The sequence below is a fragment of the Phragmites australis genome, chromosome 13 (genome assembly GCF_958298935.1).
Source record: "Phragmites australis chromosome 13, lpPhrAust1.1, whole genome shotgun sequence".
NCBI lineage: Eukaryota > Viridiplantae > Streptophyta > Magnoliopsida > Poales > Poaceae > Phragmites > Phragmites australis.
Window position 1 is genome coordinate 9,361,766 of NC_084933.1, and position 24,981 is coordinate 9,386,746.

The 24,981-nt window shown below is 41.8% G+C and overlaps 1 protein-coding gene across 1 annotated transcript; it reads left to right on the forward strand.

The window, feature by feature from the left end:
• The first annotated feature begins 10,667 nt into the window (after positions 1-10,667).
• On the forward strand, positions 10,668-24,115 carry LOC133888490 (uncharacterized). Its single transcript, XM_062328762.1, has 6 exons — positions 10,668-11,059; positions 20,338-20,472; positions 20,568-20,643; positions 21,395-21,489; positions 23,400-23,567; positions 23,683-24,115. The coding sequence occupies exons 1-6, from the start codon at positions 10,750-10,752 to the stop codon at positions 23,841-23,843; spliced, it is 945 nt and encodes a 314-aa protein (XP_062184746.1). The 5' UTR covers positions 10,668-10,749; the 3' UTR covers positions 23,844-24,115.
• Positions 24,116-24,981: the final 866 nt, after the last annotated feature.

Genomic DNA, 24,981 nt, shown 5'->3' on the forward strand with positions numbered 1-24,981 from the left:
GCATGTGCAACAATGTATTACTTGCCACAAGGCCAAATCGAAGTTAAATCCACACGGGTTATATACTCCTCTACTTGTTCCCAATGCACCATTGCAAGATATTAGTATAGATTTTGTTTTAGGATTGCCTAGAACTAAGAGGAGGAGAGATTCTGTTTTTGATGCCGTGGATCGATTTTCGAAGATGGCACACTTTTATTCCGTACCACAAGAGCGACGATGCGTTGCATATTGCTAACTTGTTTTTCAGGGAGATCCTGAGCATGCATGGTGTGCCACGTAGCATTGTATCGGATCACGATGTGAAGTTCATGAGCTACTTCTGAAAGACACTTTGGGGTAAGTTGGAGACGAAGTTGTTATTCAGCACAACTTGTCATCCCCAAACTGAAGGTCAAACGGAGGTGGTGAACCACACACTTTTAACACTACTTAAGGACCATAATCAAGAAGGATCTAAGAGAGTGGGAGGACTATTTGCCGCACGTGGAATTCATTTATAACCGGGCTGTGCACTCCACTGCTCATATGTGACCTTTTGAGGTGGTGTATGGTTTTAAACTAATTACGCCACTTGATTTGCTACCACTTCCAAGTCAACACCAAGTAAATATGGCAGCATCAAAGAGAGTTGACTATGTCAAGAAATTACATTTGAAAACAAAAGAAGAAATCAAGAAGAAGGCGAAGTACAATGCTGAGAAAGCAAACAAGAAAAGGAAGAAGGTACTGTTTGAACTGAGCGATTTAGTGTGGTTACATTATCGCAAAGATCGTTTTCCAGAACAACGCAAGTCAAAGCTGCTGGAAAGAGGTGATGGACCATTTAAAGTATTACAACGAATCAATGACAATGCATACAAGATTGAGCTTTCGGGGGATGAGTACGGTGTGAGCTCCACATTCAATGTTGCTGATTTATCACCGTTTTTCAGTGGTAACGATCTAGCGTCGAGGACAATGCCTTTTCAAGAGGGGGGAGATGATGAGGACAACCTTACGGCACATTCTTCACCGCCACCTAATGATCAAGATATACGCATCGAGTTGCCAACTGGACCAATTACAAGAGCACGTGCTAAGAAAATACGAGATCAGATGAACTTGTTTCTTAATGACCATATCATTACTTTTAAGGAGAATTTTATGCTACCCCAATCTTGTAATTTACTTGTGCTTAGGTATTTGGATCAATACGATGCACAAGAGGAAGAAGAGCTGCATTGTTTGTTGGCACATAGATAAAGAAGAGCTGAGGGATACGTGGGAGAAAAAGGTTATCACAAGGTGTCTAAAGGTCATATGCAGCTGTACATGGACTTTCCAAAGGCATTGGAGACTTTTCTTTCAAATTCTACACGGAATCAATCAAGGAGCAGCAAAATAGGAAAGATTGAAGCCGACTCGGACTCGGTTTATTGCACCCAAATAGACGTCGATTAAAAGTATCGTAAGTCTCTCATACGAAGTTGGATTAGGATGTGAAAATACCCTCTGGAAAGCTTATTTGATAAGCTTTCCAATGGGTCCAGCCCCATTGCCAAATTCGTATCGAGTCGGTCTCAGTTGTCAAAATAATATGTCGGTCTTAGCTTAGGTTTCCTTTTTTATGTTGTAACAAGTCCAATTCAGTTTCCATAGTCCTAGGTAGTATATATAGCAGAGTCCACGACCCATAGAGGGCTGAACATCTTATGCATAAGATTGAAACATAGCTATGCTCATTCTTTCATACCAACGTTCATGCGAGGACAGCCGAGAGAAAATTAGAGAATCATTGTTTATCGTTCTGCAATCCAAGGTCAAGTTGTTGTTCACTGGAAATTGTGGACTTGGCAATCGTCACCCGTGGTCTCACGATGATCATCTACAGGTGTGTGTTGGGCGTATTCCGAAGAGTTGAGGGTTCATACATTAGTGCGAGTGTTCAGCTAGCGACATCGTCTACTTCACATCTTTTATCATCGGCTCTTTCTGAGAAGATCGAGCTGCCCCCATATCAATCTACGACTACGAGCGAAGCGAAGATGAAGGAATGGATGTTCGTCGAGTTGTGGGCATACACTCAGCAATGACCCCAAGAGCAACCTTCACTACCGATGTTCGAGATGCAGCATGTCAAGCCATATCCCGTGTTCGAGACCAATACAACAGCAAGATGGTTGACTCTCCTTATGCGTACTCCGAAGAACTTGTGGGTGTGATGAACCGTTCGTGAAGCGCCCTTACGGAGAAAGCCCAAGCTACATGAACAAGTTGCGCTCACTATGGCCTTGGAAGATGAATTAGATTGTGCCCTATGGGAGTTGGGAGATGTTCGTCAACACCTCACCTTCATCACCTCACTTCTCGAGGATGAGCATGATACCAACAAAGGAGAACCTGCATAAGGTGAAGAAAAAGCCATGTCTATCCACTCACCCCCGTGCAAGAAGAAGGATCGGTCAATTCTTTCCCCTCAGGATCCCGCACTAGAGAGGAGTCCCAGTTGTAGAGTCTTTAGTACATCGTCTTAGTTTCACTAGAGTCAAGCGTCTATATAATCGTTAAGGATAATAATGATAGTATGAGAATTGTTATGGTGCTAAGTGTGTGATTTGGATCTTTTGTTCGCGTGTCGGTGTGTGCTGTGGAATGCTTTAACACCTTATCCACAATCGCATATTTAATATCTATAATATAATATAATTGGGTTTCCTTAGTTAAATCCTTTTCTAGTCTTGCTTATCTACTCATGTCCCTCTTTCCAATCTTAATTAGATGGTTAACACAAGAAGGAGCAGCGATACCAATGAGGAGGACAACAACAACCAGAATCTACCCCCGCCTCCTCCAATGACCTTGGAACAACAGATGGCTATGCAAATTCAGATCTTACAAGCTTTAGCTCAAATGATGGTGCAGATGCAGCAACAGTAGCCAAATCATGTTTATCAACCCCATCAACCATCAAGACTTGGAGAATTCAAGAGAACTCAACCCCAGTCTTCAATCATACAGTAGAGCCTATGGATGCAGATAATTGGCTGAAAGATATAGAAAGGAAGCTATAAGTTGCACAGTGCAATGACAGAGAGATGGTACTCTATGCTCGCACCAACTCGCCGATCAAGCTTTGGACTGGTGGAAAGCATATTGTGCCGCACATGATAATCTAGTAGCTATCACTTGGATGGAATTCAAATCCAATCTCCACACTCATCATGTGTCATCAGGAGATGTCTGTCTGAAGAAGAAGGAATTCATGAGATGAAGTAAGGACCAGTGACTGTAAGGGAGTATGTGACCAAGTTTACCCAGTTATCTAGGTATGCTCCAAATGAAGTGGATACATATAAGAAGAAGCAATAACGCTTTCTGAAATGTCTGAACGATGCTATTCAATATGCCTTACTTCCTCAAAAGTTCCCTAATTTTCAAGCAATGGTGAACAAAACTTTAGTGGTTGAACAGAAGCGTCATCAACTAGACGAAAAGAAGAGGAAGATGTCTTTCCAAGGATAAGGAAGTAACACACGTCCCCATGTGGCAACTCAAACTCCCCCGCAAGGTCCTATGTTCCGTACCAATAATCAGTACATACCTCAGTCCCAAGCCCCTGTTCAGCGCTCCAACTATCAGACACCTTGTTCAAATCCACCATCTACTCCTCAAGTCAAGAATAGCCTCGCTACTCCCGCCTCAGGCAAAGGATGTTTTCACTATGGAGAGCTAGGACACTATGTGAATTGGTGCCCTAAGAAGAATCTAAATCAGTCGAACACCAACACCCCGAAGTCCACTCAGTTTCAATCCCATGCGCATAATAGAAATCAGACCCCTGTCCAAAACAACTGTGGACATCAGAATTTCGTTCAAGGGAAGGTCAATCATGTCACCGCAGAAGAAGCTCAAGATGTTCAGGATGTGGTGTACGGTATGCCCTCGAGGAATGATAACCCAAAAAAATACCATTCAAACACGAGGTCGATATTGGTAAGACTTAGCATATCAATTAGACACCTGGTTGGCATTCTCTGGGGTACCAGGACCTAATTGGTGGGCCATGCTTCGTAGTGGTCTACTAGCGACACACCACTGGCATGTGTTAAGTATTTTGCAAACACGACAACATGGGTATCACGACTCATGGCTAAAAGTTGGACAACCTCTGTAGAGTGTAAAACTGTTATAACAGCAGTGCTCTCAGTTATAGGAGACTTGGGATCCTCACTTGATTAGATGGTTATGGTATAATACAGGTGGTACTAGTTGTTTATGGTTTATGGGATGGTTAGTTGTCGGATTGTTGGGTTATATTCACTTAACAACTGCCTAATGCCTTGGAATTACATTATCGTTTTCTTTACTCGCACTTACGCAAATATACCATGTGTTAGCATATTCTTCTTGTAAGTCTACATATCATTATCTTTCCCACACTTGTTCAGTAGTTCATGTGCTCACTCTTGCTATCTCCCACAATACATATGTTGCTCAGTGGAAGACTTTGAAGATTTTCAAGATGACGACCTGGTGTTTTAGGAGCGTGTCTTCTAGTCAATGCCTGTGAAGTCGTGTGGCTGCCAATGCTTCTGTTCCACTGCTGTCACTTAGTTGCTGTCGTTTAGCTAATAGGTTGTTTAGGTGAAGTCTTTAATGTAAGAGTTAAACAGTTGTAAGTTAAAAGTATTGTTTTTGTTACTTCACGTGTGATGTCCTTATGTGTGTTGAACTTCCTGGGCACACATACGCCGCACTTGGTTTTGTATGTTAAAACTAGGTGTGACATCCGTTCTCTCCTCTGCAGCGTTCCCTGATTCCGCATATATTGGGAGTGTCATACGGCCTCTGGAGACCTTCCTTCCTAATCTTGAAGATAAACTTCCCTATTTATAAGATATCTTGAGTATCTACGGGTAGTTTTCATGCGTCTAGGTATTCCCTTCATGGAGACAGAGATATACCCTGAGAATAACGGAAACCCTTGCGGTGTCGGATATAGTAGTTCTATACTACTTATCGTCTGTTTGATTTCGAGGATTCCGTCTTTCGGGATCCGTCTCCTCACAAGAAGGAGCGGTGCAAGACCTTCCCGGAGCAGAGCCATTAGTAGTTGTTGCTTGATAAGAGGACTTGGTTTGTGCCGAGCTTGCTTGGCGAGGTTGTCCATCAACTTGAGCCAGTTCTTGGCATCGGGAGAAAACAGATCTGTAGTGGGAGGTTGTTGAAGCACAACTTGAGACTTAGGAGCCTTTGAGTAGCCCAGATCCGAAATGCAGGCACCTTGCTGATGATACGGAGTGGTAGGATCCGTGTTCTCGGTAGGGTTTTGGATCTGGCCATAAGACGTTGTTGTCGGCGAGGGTTGATTGTTATTTCCCCCGACCAAATCAACGGGATCTTGTGGATTTGTTGGGTTATCATCCAAATTAGATGGGGTGGCACTTTCATCCCTGATGGTGAAAACATCTCGAGGGTATGCTCCGCTAGAATAGGACTCTCCATCCATCATGAACTTATCTTCGGAGGATACTCCAGGTAGGTTCTTCGACAATCTATGTTGTCGGAAACCGCGGAGGAAGATCCCAATTTACAATGAATGTCGCTTGCATGATCATCTTGGTCATCAAGCGGTTCAAGCTCAATGCCGTAATCTCTAGTACACTGATCCATAAAATGACTTACCCCATCACTGGATTCATCACTGGGGAAGTTGTCTCGTAGATCCACCCGATCTATCATCGGATCCTCATCAGGCGAGAGGGCAAAGTTGTCATAGAACCCTTCGTCCAAGAAGCCGATCCATGTTGCAGTCTTGAGTGGAGTCGGAAACATGTCTCGTGGAGAAGATTCAATGTCGTTGGTCATGATCCCCACGGACATCGCTAGCTATTAACAATTAGTAAACCATCGATCTTATGAATACGTGATTAAAGTAGGGGGTACTTTGTAATGCCATATCATACACCAGAAGACAGAGGCTCAGGCCTCTCGAAGGATAATAGCCATACGTTATGTGTTTTTGTATTGATTTTCAAGATAGATTACAAGGGGGTCTTGGCTAGTCTAGATAGGATCTAAACATAGTCAAAGGCTCCTCGTACATAGTCTCAGTGAGGTGTTGATGTAGACCACGATTATAGAAGGCATAAGGCTCATGGAGCATTGGTTGCTTATGTGTTCGCTTGTTGTGACTTGACTTGTCCTCCGCATGGTCTCCTAGATTTGTATATATATGAGGGTTGCCGTGTAGACTTCAGACTCCTTTTTTAGTAGAATTACGTCATTCTTAAACTTAGGGATAGACTTCCTTGTTTAAGGGATATCCCGACAACTACGGGCAGTTTTCATATGTATAGGGATTCCTTTCCTAGATACGAACGTATGCTCCGAGAATCCACAAAAGGGTCCGTATACATATAGGACAATCATATATGGTAGTTTCATACTACTCGTCATCACCAAGAAAATTGGTGCGTAAGGTGTTGCAGAGTTGTTCCCACAAGTCAATCAACTCGGGAGGCAAATTTGTTAGCCATGAGTAGGCTGATCCTTCCAAAGCTATAGGGAGGTAATTAGTCATGATATGTCTGTCCCCTCCAGCGGCCAGGATGGTTGTGGAGTACATTGAGAGAAATTTCATGGGGTTAGTAGTTCCATTATATTTCTCTATTGAACCGAGTCAGAATCTACACGACCAGCACACATATCAGGGCTGATGAGTGAAAGCCTGATAACCCGCAACCATAGGATTTCTCCGACTATAATCATCCCATCCTCCAAATTCCAAGCAAGTCTGGACATCGTGAGCCTAATAAGGCCTGTGCGAGGGTTCTCCATGTCCTTCTATCCTTATGTGAGCTTCATAACATGCGTTGTCTCTCGAATTTTTGGTAGAGGCTCGACGTGGAGGGTCCTGCTAGATAGGGGTTCTCTCGGGTGCACACTCTGGGACAACTTCTGGAGTTGATGCGGGTGGTTGACTAACCCGAGGAGTGCTATTTTTCATGAGCAGAGCTCTAGGCTACATGCTAGGCTCCGTAGATGGATCCACCATCTCCTGGAACTAGTTGGCATTGGCTGGGTCATTCAATGATGGGAGTTTTGTCCGATCTTCCGAAAGGTGATATGATAAGTCGATTTTGTGGAGTTTCAACGTTAATGATCTAAAGCATCCGACCAGAACAAATCGAGAACCTTCGCAACCACTACACCACTACTCTGTGGTTATCAACCGTGCCGAACACGGTTGGCCTTACCAAGAAGGCTTTTTTTTAAGTGAATCAAAAATACAAGTAAGAACACGGTAGATGCAATCTGAATATTACTAATTACCAATGAAGAAGTCAAAGTTGAGGTTTCACAAACCGATATATGGCGATATTGTCTCAAACAGAATAATCTTAAAAAAATCTAAGTGTAAACTACGATGGCTACTGTATATATAGGGGGGATGTGAGGAATTCAACCTAGGGTTGAGTAGCCGTGGGTGCCTACACAACCTGGACTCTTATACCGACACGCTTACAAGACCCGACAAGGCCCACAATGATGAAACACCATATTATTTCATCAACTCTGATTAATCTATAAGTAAGCTAAAAATGAGACAAAATTCATCGAAAATGCCTCATCATAATCTTTCCATCAAATCCAAGAACACCTTAATTGGACTACGTATGTGAAAGTTATGTATGTTTTACTGACATGTTGTTCTGTAACTCCGAACCAAAATTGGACTTGGACTTCGAGCAATGACGTCTAGATGAGGATGTGGTGCTTCTCCCATGTTCCTAAGCAACAAAATATCACAATAATTTAGTAGCATCTCATCCTTTACAAATAAAGCATGAACAATAAGGAACGAGTTCACCTGGTAGTTTAATTGTCATGTATATGCTCTTGTAATTTGTTCTTGTATGTCTTGAGAAGAAGTGTTGCATATATTTGGAGGAGTGATGTCCTCATCATTCAATCCTCCTAGAGGGGCAGAGTTGAGTAAGATCTTGGCATGTTCCAGCAATCGTGTTGTTCAGGACGTATGTTGAGTATTGGTGAATGTGCCAAAAAGGTTTCGAGGGGTCAACGGGGTCGTGACACCTTGACTCACGGTGTAACCCATAGCTGCGAGGGGGTCGATTGGGAGAGCCGGGATGACCGGGTGGCCAGCCCCTCCGGCTACAATGTTTTTCCTTCTGGTAGAAGTAGGCGGGACTTCCTTTGTGGTCGGATTAGTGGGGGCATCAGGGTTGTCCCCATTTCCTTTATCTTCAACTTTGAGGGTATTGACCACGTGACACTCCTCCTCTCCTTGGATGAGTCTAAGGAAGACGCATCGAACTTGTCGGAGTATTGAGTAAGGGAGCGTCCTGGCTAACAGGCCTCACTAGAGATATGGTGACCAACAAGGGATATTTCCTAAACCCTGGCCCATCGCGCAACTAGATCAAGGCTCGCTCGACCAGAGCGAGGCTTACGCGACCAGCCTTCTTGAGATATATCGTGATCCCACAACCAACCCTTGCTGCTCGTGGGACGTTCATACCTAACCTGTCTAATTGTATTTATTGATTTCTACTCAAGTGTTTTTCTTCCCGAGGCACCTCCTTCAGCGAAAGTCGTGGCCAGCGTAGATAGGCAGTGTGCCCCATTCCGTAGCATTAAATGCTACAGAGTGGGGATTTGCAGACCGACTTGGCGTTGTGCGACAGATGAGACATGGTCTGTAGAATGACCAATCAAGTGGACGAGTTCACAAGCAGGCTCACAGAAGGCTAGGATAGAACGGCTTGGCAGATAAGCTTGCGGCTCATAGTGAGAGAACAAGTAGGGCTACCGGGATAAAATAAAAGTAGAGGCGTCCAAGAGGATGGGATGGCCCTGCAGTACCACCAGCATAAGGTGCAGTGCGTACGGTCCGCGTAATAATGGCCTGAGAAAAGAATATCTAGCTAGGTATGGATCTACTGAAAGGGGTTCGCTTGTAAGTTCTCTTTCTCTTGTATATAAAGAGGAGATGACTCGGTTTGTAGAGGACAGAGAAGAACATGTCTAGGATTCGAGGATGAACTCATCTGTAACAAGTTTACAAACACTCATAACAAAATACACATGGCGTATGGCTGTTATCCTTCGAAAGGCCTGAACCAGGATAACCCCTGGTGTTCTTGAGTTCACCATACCGTAAGCGTCGTTCACGTGCCCATTAACCGATACACCCCGAAATCATTATCAAAAACTAACCCTCAATAGAACTCAGTAAATCGGGGCTCATCCTGCGAGATGTTCTCGTTGGAGCCCTCGATTCCTTAGTAACCCATGTTACTGGCAGTAGGGATGTACAGTGAGATCGGCTGGCCTAATTTTCCAATGTAATATATTAGGAGACCACCTTGACCGTCTGATTAAAAAGTCGACTGACCGTAGAATGCCTTCAGAGATTAGTTGATCTTCGGTAAGTCTTCCGGCCTGACGTAGATTTCAGGGCTGAAATCACCGAGATACCTAGAATTTGAATCTGTCATATTAGGTAGCACGATATCTTGTGATGTCGACTATGTTGCTTGTATCCCCACTGACAGTGTCAGCTGTCAAGGATTTGATACTCGATTGCAAGTTATTTTATGATATAAAAAATAGGGATACCTGCTAGTCGTCAATGTATATCGCGTAGAGACACACATAGTTTATACAGGTCCAGACCCCTGAGTTAGGTAATAACCATACGTCCTGCCTTGTCTTGATTATTTTTAGATCACAGAGTACAATGATGGAATATAAGGTGTCTAACCCTAAGAAATAGACTAACTTGACTGTGTCTAGGGCTCAAGACCTTGGCCCTATTTAGCACAGCTGAAATTTACGGGCTTTTGCTGAAAAAGCTACTTATGACTTTTGGCTTTTACGAGAAATTTTTAAGTTCTTAGCATACTAAAAGTTAGAAAAGTCATTCCCAGTCAACTTATCAGCTTTTAGTTCATTTTATTAGAAGCTAGCTTTTCAGTTTTTCAAAAGACAATAATAAGCTAGCCTGTTTGTTTCATCTTTTGGTTTCTGAGAAACAGAAGTCAGCAATAAGCTAAAACAAACAGGACCCTGATCGACTAGGGAATTGTTTCTATTGTAGATCTTCAATGGATATTGATCTTGTAATCGGTTAGTCTCGAAGGATTCACAACATTCGAAGATCTAAAAATGTAATTTGCTTGTGTTTCGATTGGCTCAATGTGAGAATTGATGGTTTAGTTGCTTGATGCTTGGAACGTACCCCACTCCCTTCATTGTATATTCGGGGAAACCCAGGGTATGATCCTACTTGAATACCTCAAGCGTATTCGACTCGGATTATGCAATTCCTAAATGTCTAGCATTCTTTGTTGAGTAAGAGATAATTTCCTAATTTGAAACCATATACTTCCTTATATTCTATCACTATACTTTACTCCCGGATGGCTACCCTCAATTCGTATCGGATAAGGTCAGATAATTTTCGTATATCCTTTTAAAAATATACATAATATATATATCCTCATCAGCACGGGTACCCGAATATACCCCAAATACTAAACCGGAATGGCCTCCACGATGGAATTGACGAGTTTGAGCAGCATAGCAAAACTGGTGGTATTTTTGCAATCGTGAAAAAACAGTGGTATGGGAGCAATATGGTGCTCCTAAAAAACTCTTAAAACAAAAAACCCTCCGATCAATTCCTTTCCTGGCGGCGACCAGGCTACACGCTTCAAACCCTAGAACCTATTCACCACGATGAGGTCCCTGAGAGCGGCGCAAACCCTCGCCTCCCGCTCGCTCCTCCTCTCCGTGCGCGCTCTCCAAGGCGGGGCCTCCCCCGCTGCGGGCGTGCGGTTGTGCGCCCCGGTGCCGCCGCCTCGTTCGCCGTCTCCATCCTTGAGGGCGGTGCCGGCCGGGGTCGCCGGCGCGGTATCCTTCTCCCTTACTTTCGCTACTGTTGCGGCGGTGGAGGCCAAGGCGAAGGAGCGGCCGCCGCCGGATCTGTTGTCGCAGACCGTGGTGCTGTACCAGTACCAGGCGTGCCCCTTCTGCAACAAGGTCAGAGGTTAGTCTACCTTGCTCCGATCAGTGCTCCAGGCTCGCGTTTTACATGCCGCAGTAGAACTGTTTATAAACGTTTTTTTCCTTCCCTTCCGATCTAAGTCACATTTGAAACTTAATCAGTGGTCCCGGTCAATTTTCGCTGTAGAGACTTCTGGGATCAAATAGATTTTGATGTTGTTGTTCAGATTATTATTATATTATCATTATAATTACTACTAAAGTCCAGTGATTGGGACATCCACTTAATGTGGAGCCAACTTTACGACTCTAGCCTCTTGATCTGGAGCCGAAATCAAGTACACAAATAAAAGGCAAGGAAGTCTTTTGTGCAGAACTATATGAAGAATTTTAGAAGATAAAAGGCACATTGCATCAAGTAGTCAAATGCAGAGTGCTTTGCTTTGTTCGTGTTGACGCATAAAACAGACAAAATAGATCAACCTAATCTGGCAAATTCAAGAATGGATCATTCATTCAAAACTCTATGCATTCTGTTGACAGAACTCACAGGATATGTGTTATCTTTCATCACATCCAGAGTACAAACAGAAATGAGGCATGCACCCCATAGGCCAACAAAGCTTTCTTTTTTCAAAAGTTATATTTCAGGGCACCATGTTCTGCAACATACACACGTTCTAATGTAAGTACTGACTTCTCATGGCTTCAAATACAAAATAAAAATGAACACTGAAAAGATAGCCAATGAGAGTGAATTCCATCTTTCAGCTCCTTGTGTTTTTGATACGACAAGCAAATGCCAAGGAAATATCAACCCAAAACTGTTGTCTTGTTAAAATGTCTTCTGTTAGTTCAGCAGAACCACACATCCAAATGTGAGTTATCAATTCCAAGAAATAGATTGCCAATAGTCATTATCAATTCCAAGAATTTTCATGGTTGGTTGAACAGTTCTTGTGTTTCCGATTTCTTGACCTTGTTTTTGTTAAGCATATATGTAAGATGCCAATCGATTCAATACTGGATGGTTAATATTTAGAACTAACAGTGTATATGTTGAAGTTGCATGGCAAATAAGTTTTTCTGACTGGGAATGGTAAATAAGCTTAATTACTTCCAAAATTTGTTGATCCAAATTAAGTCAGGAGTCTTGACCAAGGTTCTCAAGCAGTGTAGATACCATATTTCCTGCGCTTATTGATAGCTTTGGCAATACCAAATGAAGTAGTCTTGACCTTTCTGGAGGAGTGCTAGATGGCTGCAGGTGAGGACGGTGCATGCCCTATTAGATAGCAGAGAGTAGTTGGGGCTTTAAATTAGGACTGTATTAGAAGGTGTGCTGATTAACTTATAGGTAATGGATTGCACAATTATGGTAGAAAGGATTACTGTATTTTCACAATTGCACATTGTACAACAATGTCGCCCCGTGTTGCCTCAATGTCGTTTGTCCCTATCACCTCCAGCTCTAATGGAGCTGTGATCATGCTGCATGTTAGAGTAAATCCTCGTGTGCAGTTAGTTTAATCCCTTTTACTGTTGGCACTGTAGCAGACTACTGTAGCAGATGTCACTGTTTACATCGCGGTACTGTAACAAATAGGGCAGCACACCCCCTATTGACACCAGGGTTCAAAAAACCGTCGGTAACCGCTCAAAAATCGCGGTTACCGACCATCCCGGTCCGGTCCGATTTCAAAAACCACTCGGTAACCGAAATTTGAATTCAAAAAATTCGAAAAAATAAAAAAATTTAAAAAAAATTCAAAAAAAATCTTAAAAAAAACTAGACATAATTCTAAGAACTTCTGTGAAATTTTTTTTCAAAAATAATGTCGTTTGCATCATATTCTACAGGGAGAAAGTTTGAAAAAAATTGAAGCGCGCGGCTCAATTATTAACTCACGTTAAGGAAAAGTGTAACATGCAAACACATATTTTTCTTGTATAAAACGTATTTTAAGAGAATCTTTAAAATTGATTTCACTTTATTTAGAGTTTTATTAAATTCTCTATGATTTTTACAAAGTTCACAAGCATAAAGTGAATATGTTAAGAAACATCACTGTAATTAATTTTTTCATGTCTACTATTATTTTTTCTACGTAAATCATAATATAAATAAGCTAATGAAAGTGGTTTCACTAATTTTTAAGGTGTGATGGGTCAGTTATGAATTAATCTAGTCGCAACACATTTACACAATCATGCATGTTACAATAACTAATTCATGAGTTCATATATTTTTAAAAGATATAGGATCATGTAAGAAGACTAACAAAATTAGTTTCATGATTTTTGGATTAGCAAAGAGTAAACTATGCATTTACCTTGGTTTAACAAATAAAATTTCTCACAGAAAATTTTGAACTTTTTTATGAGTATAAATACTTTTATCATGTAGATCATGTTACAAGGGAGCCAACAAAATTTGTTTCACTTGATTTGAAGCTCGGATGAATTAGTTATTGATTTTACAAGATTGAAACCCTTTTTTAGGTTTTTTGTTGAACTGCGCTGAAATTCGATAAAACCGCTTGATAAATCGAGAAAACCGAGCGGTTACCGACCCAAACCGCTTGGTAACCGATTGAATCAAAAATGCGAGAAAATCGCTCGGTAACCGACCCAAACCGCTCGGTAACCGACCCAAATCGCTCGGTTACCGAGAGGGCAAAAACATGATTTTTTCGCAAAAAATTAAAATTTGCCGAATGAATTTTCTCCGAATTTTTTTGAATTTTTGACCGGTAACCGCGGTTATCGCGCATTTTCGGTTACCGCCGGAGCTCGGTAACCGAGCTCCGGTCGGTAAATGAAACCTTGATTGACACCAATTATAAGAGCTTCAATCCAATAGAAGCAGTAGAGGCTGTAGCAGCTATAGTCTTTTAGGTGTTTGAATAAATATCAAAAGCTGTTTTGTTTCTCAAGGAAAAGAAAAGATTTCTTCTGAGAAATTCCTGTGTCCAGTGTGTGCTCGTGTGTATCCTTACAACCCACCTCTCACAGGATCAACTCCAACATTTGGTATCAAGAGTCAGGGTTGATCGATTCCGATGATGCCGACTATGAGGAACTGTCCAAACAGTATTCTAATTAATCATCAGAAATATCATTATTCATAATCACAACCTCAATGATTAATCAGAATACCATCCCGATAGTCCCGATACGTGTTTTGTGTCTAAGATCGGAACACATGTCTTTCTAACATGTACATCACAACATAGCTTAAGAAAGAGCGGGTAATTAAAGTTAGATTACAAGTTCTTAAGCATGCAATCATTTGCAACCGTTTACATAAAAAGAAACTACGCAGCGGAAGATTAAAACCTTAATAACAACAAAAGGAGACTGGAGTCATATGCCCTTAGGCTCCACCCTAAAAATTATGCCTCACCAGAGTAGTATGCACTACTCTTGCCCACCACCTGCATCGGCAGGCACGAAATAGCCAAACAATGCATCACCCTCACCAGCAGAACCTGAAAGCGCAGACATGTGTACGAAGGTACTCGCAAGACTTAAACCATATAGAGCACATATATAGCTCCACTCCAAGGATTATGCATTGAGCTGTTAGCAAGAGTATGTCACAAGGTTAAATAAAACATATGTGGTAAACAACCTAGACACATGTGTGAGCACCTACACTTAGCCAACATGGACATAGAGTAAAAAGGTCCAACATAAACATATGCGAAAAGAACCATCTCATCAACAAAAATCTACCAACCATTTCCATCATACCATTAACTTATCCCACATTCGTAAACTCTACGACCGATACAAATGAAACAATAGCATGCTCATGACCGAGAGCGCGATATTTCAAAATGTTTTTACACCCTGCAGGTGGTACAACTTTATCCACACGACTCGAATACCATTCGGCTTGTGTTACTCGCAAAAGTAGACACAAGGGGTACTCGAGTCAACCTTTCTCATACCCAGAACCACCCATTTGCAATGCCCCTATGGCACCGGGGTTATCCCGAGCGTGTTCCGGACACCTCCGACTCCCCGTCACCTTGCTTCTCCTTTTCTTTTTCTCTTACGCGTCATAGAGCCGCAAGTCAAGTGTAGGCACGGCATATGATAATCGGCTTACCTTACCATTAGATCAACATGTGGTGAGTACGGAAAGTGCTAGAGCCAATTGTACCGACGAACGTCATTAAACGATGCAAGCGGTCTATGGCACCTGAGCTCCTCTCCCGAACTACCCAGAGGACTCCTCCTGGGCAAAAGATACCTCTAACACCGTCCACATCTTGCCTCAATCTCACATTTTAACCATCCATCTCAACCTCATCTTTGTATCTGTGATCAGTGATTAAGCCCTAGGCGTACGAACAACTGTAGCACCGTCGCTCGACTTTTACCGAAGACCTAAGCATTGCTAAGCATTTCGAATAATCCTTAAAACTAGACACCAACTATATCATCAAAGCTACAAGGATAAAGATTCATCAATAAGTCAAGGTAGAGATAATACATCAACATAGGTTCTACTCATATCAACCTGACACTGGACTCAACACATGCGTACATAAAGCATAATTTATTAATTTTAGACTTTATTTAATTTGAACAAAGGGTGCAGTATGCTTAGATGCTTGCCTTGCTGCTCTGGGGTTTGTCCAATACTTCTCAAACAGAACTCACAGAAATGCAAAAGGTTGGCGTTGTCCTCGATCGCGCTTGCGTTACGCTCCGAACCTCTTTGTTCACTAATGAAGAACGTATGCAATGATGAGCATAAATGACACGCAGTGACAGATGCTCCACAATGTATGTCAACAGTGGAGATGCAATGCATCATGACCTGAGCTTAAAGCATCAAAGATTTCCTAATTTGGATTAATGCGGAGCATTTAATTATTTCTTGAATTAATTAAGCTTAACACAAAGCTTAGGCTTAATTAGAAAATTAATTCATACTTAATATGAGGGTGATTATTTGTAATGAGCAGGGAATCAATTAACAAGATTTACAAAATTGGAGCTATCAATAATTAATTATGGATTAATGAAGATCAAACCTATTTTATTAACCCATGAAATTTAAATACATATTTCATAGCTCCCAGTATTTTTATCATGTAGATTATAATCATACAAATCCAACAAAATTGGTTTCACTATTTTTGGAGCAATATTCTATTTTCTATGCATTTTACAACTTTCAGCCGAATTACTAGTTGAACCAATATTCAAATTCACATTTTCTGGTTTTACCGAATATTAAAAGGTCTAAATCCTTTTTACATCGGGGAACCTGCTAGCCATAGTCATGAGCAGTGGGGTCGGGGGCTACTGACTCGGTCAAAATCGACCGAGCCGTGGGTGGCCAAGGCTGGCGGCTGGCCAGACCTCGCCGGCGGCGAAGGAGCGGCAGGGATCAGCCGGGGAGGGTAGCAAGAGCCTTAGAACGACGCGGGGGACCTGACTGAGGGGTGTGTGGTCGCTGGCGACGATCGGAGGGCGACCATCAATGGCAATTTTATGAATCATTCCCAAAAATTTGGGAAAAATCACTAATATTCTTCATTTAACATGGACTAATTTCTAAAATTGTTTCCAACCTTATGTTGCATAGCAAATATGTGAGTTTCTTCACAAAGCACCACTGAACCCTAATTTTCACAATTTATGTTTAATTGAAATTACATGTTAATAATTGTTCAAAACAATTAAACATGAAGCTAATGATGCTTATCATGCTTAATGACATGTTTAAGCTATTTGGCTTGTCACATCGACTCCTACAAGTGGTGTGGCTTTGAGTCTCCGGAGGTAGTTCAACTGCTGCAACTCCCCGTCGCTGCTGCCACGACGATTGCGACACCAAGATGTTGGTGGTCGCGATGTGGTCGTCCAGCGTGTAGTCAAGGAGGTTGGTGGCACGTCGTACCCGGAGCAATTACGTCGACTGGAGCCTGCTCATGAAGGTCATGCTGGAGGCTTGCGGCCTTTGGGACGCAGTGAGTCAGGCGATGCGGCATTCCAGGAAGATCGCATGGCCCTGGAGGCCATCCTCCGTGTCGTGCCCCAGGAGATGATTGGCATGCTCGCTGTCAAGCAACTACGTCGACTGGAGCCTGCTCATGAAGGTCGTGCTGGAGGCTTGCGGCCTTTGGGATGCAGTGAGTCAGGTGATGCGGCATTTCAGGAAGATCGCATGGCCTTGAAGGCCATCCTTCGTGTCGTGCCCCAGGAGATGATTGGCATGCTCGCTGTCAAGCAACTACGTCGACTGGAGCCTGCTCATGAAGGTCATGCTGGAGGCTTGCGGCCTTTGGGATGTAGTGAGTCAGGCGATGCGGCATTCCAGGAAGATCGCATGGCCCTAGAGGCCATCCTCTGTGTCGTGCCCCAGGAGATGATTGGCATGCTCGCTGTCAAAACGAGCGCCAAGCAGACTTTGGAACGCCATCCCGTCGATGTGCGTCGATGACAATCGCGTCCGCAAGGCCTCGGTGTAACAGCTATGGAAGGAATTCGAGGCAATTTCATTCCATGATGGGGAGACTATCGATGATTTCGCGATATGTCTCTGGTCTCATCACCAACCTTGTCACGCTCGGAGACACGATCGAAGGACAGAAGGTGGTAGAAAAATATCTGCGAGTAGTCACTAAGAGATTGTTGTAGATTGCTCTGTCCATCGAGACTCTTCTCGATCTCTTGACGCTCATGCTGGAGGAAGTGACTGGGAGGCTAAAGGCGGTGGACGATCGTCTCGAACCGGAAGAATCCCCTGCCATCGGCGGTAAGTTACTCACCAAGGAGCAATGGCTCGCGCGCATGAGTGCGGAAGCATGGCCAAGGGTCCTTGGGTAGCACCAATGCCCGTCGCTGTGCGCCAGCACTGCGGAAGAAGGGGGCAGTCGACGGCTCCAATGGCACAGGCAGGGAGTGCTTGGACAACAGGAGTGTTAGTGCATACTTCATTGGCACCAAGGACCAGCTCGTAGACCTCTTAACAAAGGCATTAGGGAGAGTTCGGTTCCAAGAGGTTAGAGCTAGGATTGGAATGGTCCAGATCAAACTTAAGCAAATACACAAGGCTTATGGGGAGTATTGTTAGAGAAAATCATTGTGTGTAGTTAGTTTAATCCTTTTTGCTGTTAGCACTGTAGCAAGACCCATGTAGCAGAGGCACTGCTTACTTCATCATTGGTATTGTAGCAAATCCAGTACCGATAGCAAACAGGATTGAACTAACTAGACACAAGGATTTACTCTAACAATGCATGCCACCATGTTCTTTTTGTCCATCCTCTTCATATCCAAGCACTCCCATGTTGGCATGCTGCTCACGTTGGATAGTGATGTCACCACTTATGTTGCTAAATAGCATTTGTTCTGTGGAAAAAGAGGTATATTTGGCAGCCAAGAGCACAAGCGAGCACGTGACAGCAATAGCCACCATGAAGGAGGGGATGCGAGTAGAAAGACACGCAATTTCTAGGAGAGGGGCGCGGCCATAAGAAGGGTCATATTTATCTTGATTGACCCATTGGCATTATAATCAGGGATTGTATTAGTGGAATTTGTGCTATATTTAATGTATTAAGTGATGGTATGAAAACCAGTTGAATTTGGGACATTTGATTACAATTCAATAGCTTAAGTGCGTCATGAATATGAGCCATTAGATTGAGATAGTCCAAGGGATAGGGATGTTCTTGTTACACAAATATGTGGGGACGTAGCAAAGAGTTGTACTCTCCCATTTTATATTGGAAATACTTTGATAGGGACATGTGCGCACACACCGTTTTCTCAACAAGTGTAAAGGTTGAGTCAGATTAGAGATTGTATTTGAACTTAACCAAGACCAATCAAGGAACCTATAATCGAGTTCTACTCCACTTTCTTTGTTTCTCTACTCCTCTTTCCCAAGTCCCAAGTCCTAATCTCTCCTCTCTGGCAAAGTGGCCATGGCGACGTCGGTGGTTCTAGCAGTTCTCCTCTCCACCCGTCTCTCGCTGCCCAAAAACATAGCCCGAGATGTGACCTACTCGGACCTCGTGGCGGGCTCCCTGAGGGAGTCGTGGTCGCAATTGCGTTTGACGACTCGCATTGCATCTACTTGATTGGAGCCAAGGAAGATGAAGACATGTGAGGTCGGAGAGTGCGCTGGTGTTGCCTCCTCTTCCACTACGGTGTGCCACTCATGCTGCTACCTGCCATGTGCCCATATGAAGGGCGACGACGACGACGGCGACGGCATCTACTCTGCGGCCTGCCATGTGCACGTATGAAGGAACCTGTAATTGGTTTCTCTACTCTTCTTTCCCAAGTCCCAAGTCCCAATCTCACCATCTCTCTAGTAAAGTGGCCATGGCGACGCCGGTGGTCCTAGTAGTTCTCCTCTCCACCCATCTCTCGGTGCCCAAGAACACAGCCCAAGATGTGACCTACTCGGACCTTGTGGCGGGCTCCCTGAGGGAGTCATGGTCGCAATTGCGTTCGACCACTCGCATTGCATCTACTTCATTTGAAGTATGATTATTGTTTACTCCCTTCTGAATTTCGGAATGACAATTTGTCTTTAGTTTTATAACAAGCTGTGTCGGCCATGGGCTGACATAGCTTGTTACAAAAGCTTTTAACATATATGTAGTGCAGTCAAATAATAGTTAGATATCTAAACACAACTACTGATGAAATGAATACATACCCCATCCTTTAAAAAAATACATGACTTTTTTTTTTTTACTTTTCATGGTCTTTGATGTGCAATTTTGACCACTATTTTCTATTAGAATATAGTTATAATATCTAATAAAAAAACACTATTATGAAAATATTTTTCAAGACAAATTACACGTATGGTTTTTATGTTTCCAAACTAAATATTTTGGAAGTTATTGACTGTCAAAGTTTTAAAAGTTTGATCGGATTTTGGTGAAAGCGTCAAGTAATTATGACCTAAGGGAGTATATGACAACGTTAGTATTAACATTTCATAACAACAATAAAAAAACTCATCACGGGTGGCATCCCCATGGCTTCGTCTTAAAGGAGGGGAATATCGAACCCTGGCTGGCCAGGAAATTTGTTGAAACCAGTTCTCTGAGAGGTACCCAATTTTTGTGAGCACATGGGTTCAAGCCCGGGTGAACGGCCTCTCAGCTGGAGGCTCCACCAAGTGAGCTATTGCTCGGTTCTCACATTTCATAACAACATTGGTAACGAGGAACTATAGAAGTTGATTGCCTGAGAACAATATCTTGTTCTGTTATTGAATATTGATGTTCCCACCGCCATGACACTAACCTTGTTTTATTGCCTTCATCTCAGCCTTTTTAGACTATCATGATATACCATACAAAGTTGTGGAAGTTAATCCATTGAGCAAAAAGGAAATCAAGTGGTCTGATTACAAGAAGGTCCCAATTTTGACAGTAGATGGTGAACAGCTTGTTGATTCATCAGGTTACACTTTCTGGTCGTGATCTTTGTCTCCTTTACATTGTTATAGTTGCAAACTCTGAATTCTTTTTGCATTTGTTGTAATCTCTTATTGGCAGATATAATCAATATATTGAAGCGCAGGATCAATCCTGATGATGAACTCACTAATGAAGAGGAAGCAAAATGGCGAAGGTAGCTTTTCTATTACTTTCATTAATTGCCTGTGCAATTAGTATGCATGATTTGATCCCTTATTCTTGGTTCTCTCATTATTTAGCTTTTGTGTTATAGTGCTATTAATTTTAATTCTATGCATGCACATTGTTTGAAAACACAAACACTTATTATTTTCTTTTGAAATATTCCACTGAAACTATTTTGTTTCTAGTATGATAGGACCTGCTGATGTCCATTTTACTTGTTGCATTGGTTACTATGTAATTTATAGCTTACCTCATTGCAAAATTTCTGTTCATCCCGTTGTTTTGGAAGTTGGAAGGAATAACGTTTTAAGTGATTTCATTTTTAGCAGTGGTAGCATGGCCTTACATTGTTCTTTTCCCTTATGCACAGGTTCATTTGTACTTGTCTTTGGGAATGGCAGGTGCAAGATTTATTGAGTCACTTAGATGAAAATGAGTTAACAAAAAAATATTAAAGAAAACAAATAATAAAATAAATTGTCCTCGTTAAATTTAACGTTTTGCTAGTTCTTTGAAATATTTGCAAATGACATATTTTCCCTTGAAGTCTGCTTGCACCCATGTTCCAAGAAACTAGTGCAAACCCAGCTGCCTGTACTGACCTTATCTATACCAATCACGAGCTATTCTTACGGAAACAGTTTTCTGAATCCTGCTTGCCCCACCACTAATAATTATGCGTAAATCATGTGGTTGTCTACTAGAATTTGTCATTTTCTTCTAATTTTTCTCTGATCTAGGTGGGTTGATGAACACCTTGTGCATATCTTGTCTCCTAACATATATCGGACAACTTCAGAAGCTCTAGAATCCTTTGACTACATTGCAAAACATGGTAACCCAATAAATTCTCAACTCTGTTCTATGTAACCTGCTATATTTACTTTCTTTTCATACTTTAAACTCTAGAGATATACATTCAATATCTTTCATCTCCCGCAAAATTGAATTGCGTGAAGTGAACTTTTCCCACTATCACTGAATACCTTCAGGTTTAAGCTCACACTTCTAGTTATTAAGGATTACATAAGGAACAAAATTACAATTACATAGTCAGAGTGAGTGGTGGTATTTGGGTGATATCTGCTTGCAATCATGCTGATAGGAAGTTATGAAATTCTGAATTCCATAATGAACAATGACGAAAAGCATATCTGCTTCAAATCATAGTAGAATTATGCTTGCTCTTCATTTTGGCTAGCACATCAATTTTCAGCTTTTGTGCCAATAGCCCAACACTATCTTCAGTAGGCTCCTTTGCCATCACCCTTTTTTCCCTCGCCAAAAGAAATGGTCACCCATCTTCTACATGGCATTTCACTAAACAGGTTGTGCTCATCACAAGAGATGCAGTTACTCTTCTTCTTTAATGAAAGGAGACACAGCCTCCTGCTTGTTTGAGAAAAAAAAAAGAGATGCAGTTGTGGGGAAAAAAATAAGAGCCACCAACCAGTGAGAACTTATTAATGGAGTGCTTAAAACTTATATGCCTTTAATAGAGTATCAGAGATTCAGAGTAGGGCCCCCACACAAGACTATTATGCCCTTGCCTGAAAGTAGAGGCCCTCTCCTGGGTTGCTCTGTGTTGGATGGAACAGGGAACGTATTAAGGAATATTCAGAACTTATATTTCATTCTCCACTTTCACCCCCATACGTTTCTCAAATCTTCCTATATTCTTGACAGAAATGAAGGGCAGGGGCACCATTATCTTTTGTTACATCTGTAGTTTAGCCCTGCCCTATGAAACCCAATTTTGGAGTGGCAAACTTGAAGAAGTGTGTTAACCATGGCACCACCATGAACACGCACATATAGAGTGGCAAGAGAAATGTTCTCTTTGGTGGCTGCTTCTAAATAGCTGGCGACCCTTCACCCCCATAAGTCTGCATAGATGTTACACTTACATCATCTCTTTCTCATTGTTTGTCATCAAAGCACCGTGCTATTTACTTGGATGTTTTGCTTGGGAACATTGTGCATCTAAAAGAATTACTGGGGCCTGTCATATGGTTCACTACAGATCTGCTAGAATGTCAATTTAAATTTTGAAATATTTGGAAGCTAAGAAACTAAAATATTTCTTTGGAAATTACTACCCATTTTTTAGATGACATAGCATTACTTAGTATTTTTAACTAGCAGTCATGTGAGCTTTAGTATTCAAGGACAGCATAGTATATTTCTATTTTTTAATCTTTTTTCTTCTTTTATTTTTGTGTCGTGACAATTGACTTTCAATTCACGAGAACTCGTAAGGTATGTCTGGAATCACATTAGGCATCCATGCTGCTTGCAAATAAAATTTAAGTTCTGTACACGATACCTGACACAAACATTTTGATCTTGTGAACCCTGCAAACAAATAGCATAGAGTCTCGTTTGTGTTTGGACGTCCCTTTGATTATTGATGAACTTTGACTTGAGTGCAATTTGTGCCTAATGCATTTTGAAAGTAAACACATTATCCAATACAATCTGTCAATGCTGCCTCGTACATAAAGGGTTGTTTCCTATCAAGAGGGCTAAAACATTTCCAAAAATGCTAGTCCAGAAAAATGTGTGCAGTAGGGGTTCTCTTATTTATCTCCCAGTTTAGCATTTGGACTAAATAACTATATTATATATGATATTGTATCAATTGATGTGATGATTACTCAAATTTACTTGTCTTATGTGAGACATGATTCTGTTTCTTATTTACATATAACAATGCTGTTGTCCTCCAAACCTTATATGATGCAGGTAATTTCAGTTTTACAGAGAGGTTTGCTGTGAAGTATGCTGGTGCTGCGGCCATGTACATGGTATCTAAGAAGCTAAAGAAGAAATACAATATAACTGATGAGCGTTCTTCTTTGTATGATGCTGCCAACACATGGATAGAAGCCCTGAATGGAAGAGATTTTCTTGGTATCCTTTTATTCATTTGCAATAAATAAGCTTAGGAAAAGGTAAACATTAGATAAATTGATTTTCTGTTTGAACCAACACTAACAGTGTGGTTGCTTTTTCGTTATTTGTCCAGGTGGCTCCAAGCCTAACTTGGCAGATCTTGCAGTCTTCGGTGTTCTGAGACCTATCCGGTACTTGAGAGCAGGAAAAGATATGGTCGAGAATACTCAAATTGGTGAGTGGTACCAACGCATGGAAGATGCAGTTGGAAAACCATCAAGAACCCAGGAGTAGAAGGGAACTAGAATTTTGACAACCATTTTGAACGAATGGAGTGGAATACATGTCCTTTTTAGACGCCAAAGATATTAAAAAAATTACCAAAATTTAGTGTGTGCAATAATGCTCTTCTGACATATCAAGCATGAACAGAGGAACCGTGTGTTCTTACCTGAAAACATGGTTGTGTAAGCTTTCGTTCTCCTAGTTCGCTATCTTTCGATGTGCTCCGACTTTGAAGGTTAAATGCCACAGCAAATCTTGTCTATGCTGTGCATTGATGGTCAGTTTACAGTTTTTACCAGAACAGCAGTTGACCCATATCCGCAATAGCAGAACGGCTAGGTGGACCGATTCATCTGAGATTGTCCAAGTAACATCAATCTTGTGTAGACATTTAGTCAAGGGTCCATTTCTTTTCAGTTGCCTTAAGATATTGCATTTATCCCGGTTAGGGGTGCAAGTTTGTATTTTCTGATCATTGGGTCGATCTAGAACTTAAAAAAATAAAATAAAGATTTATTCACACCAATTAAATTAAGAAATTTTTTAACTAAAAGGTGATTTAGAACTACTTCATCTCTAATCTTACTTGCATCTCTAATCTCAATCAATTTTTAGGACGGTTGGATCTAGATCTAACCATTCACATGAGTTATGTCTTTTCAACATTACCCTCCCTCATTCCCTCTTTTTCACATTCTTTTTCTATCAAACCGACTCAACCACCACCACCATCGGATCTACACAACATCTTTGCCTCTAGTTACCTCCCTTAGTATTCTCTTCTCTCCTTTTTTTTGGTGCCATGTTCCTCAGTTGTGGTGGGCGACGACGGTTGGAGCCGCCAAATTTGTTGACGTCAGTTGCCACTAGCTAACTTGTCCACAACGCCCCACGTTGACCACAGGTCTTTTGCCACCGCAGTGAGCCAATGTCGGTTGTCGTTGGACTAGCCTATCTCTCTAATGTCCCTCTAAAGCTGTTGAATTTTGGTAAATTCCTAAATTTCCAATTTCCTGTTGTAATATTGGTGATTGAGAAATTTGATATCTAGCAAACCTATGTAGGAAGGGGAATCTAACCTCAATCTTGTGTAGTAGCCTTTTAGGGAAAAGAATCTACCAGCGGATTCATCGGATATGGCTGTATG

Bases quoted from the DNA above. Each gene is read 5' to 3' on its own strand.
- LOC133888490 (XM_062328762.1), top strand. From the start codon at position 10,750: ATGAGGTCCCTGAGAGCGGCGCAAACCCTCGCCTCCCGCTCGCTCCTC. The intron at 11,060-20,337 runs GTTAGTCTACCT...CCTTCATCTCAG, and splicing joins CTTCTGCAACAAGGTCAGAG to CCTTTTTAGACTATCATGAT. The intron at 23,568-23,682 runs GTATCCTTTTAT...TTATTTGTCCAG, and splicing joins GAATGGAAGAGATTTTCTTG to GTGGCTCCAAGCCTAACTTG.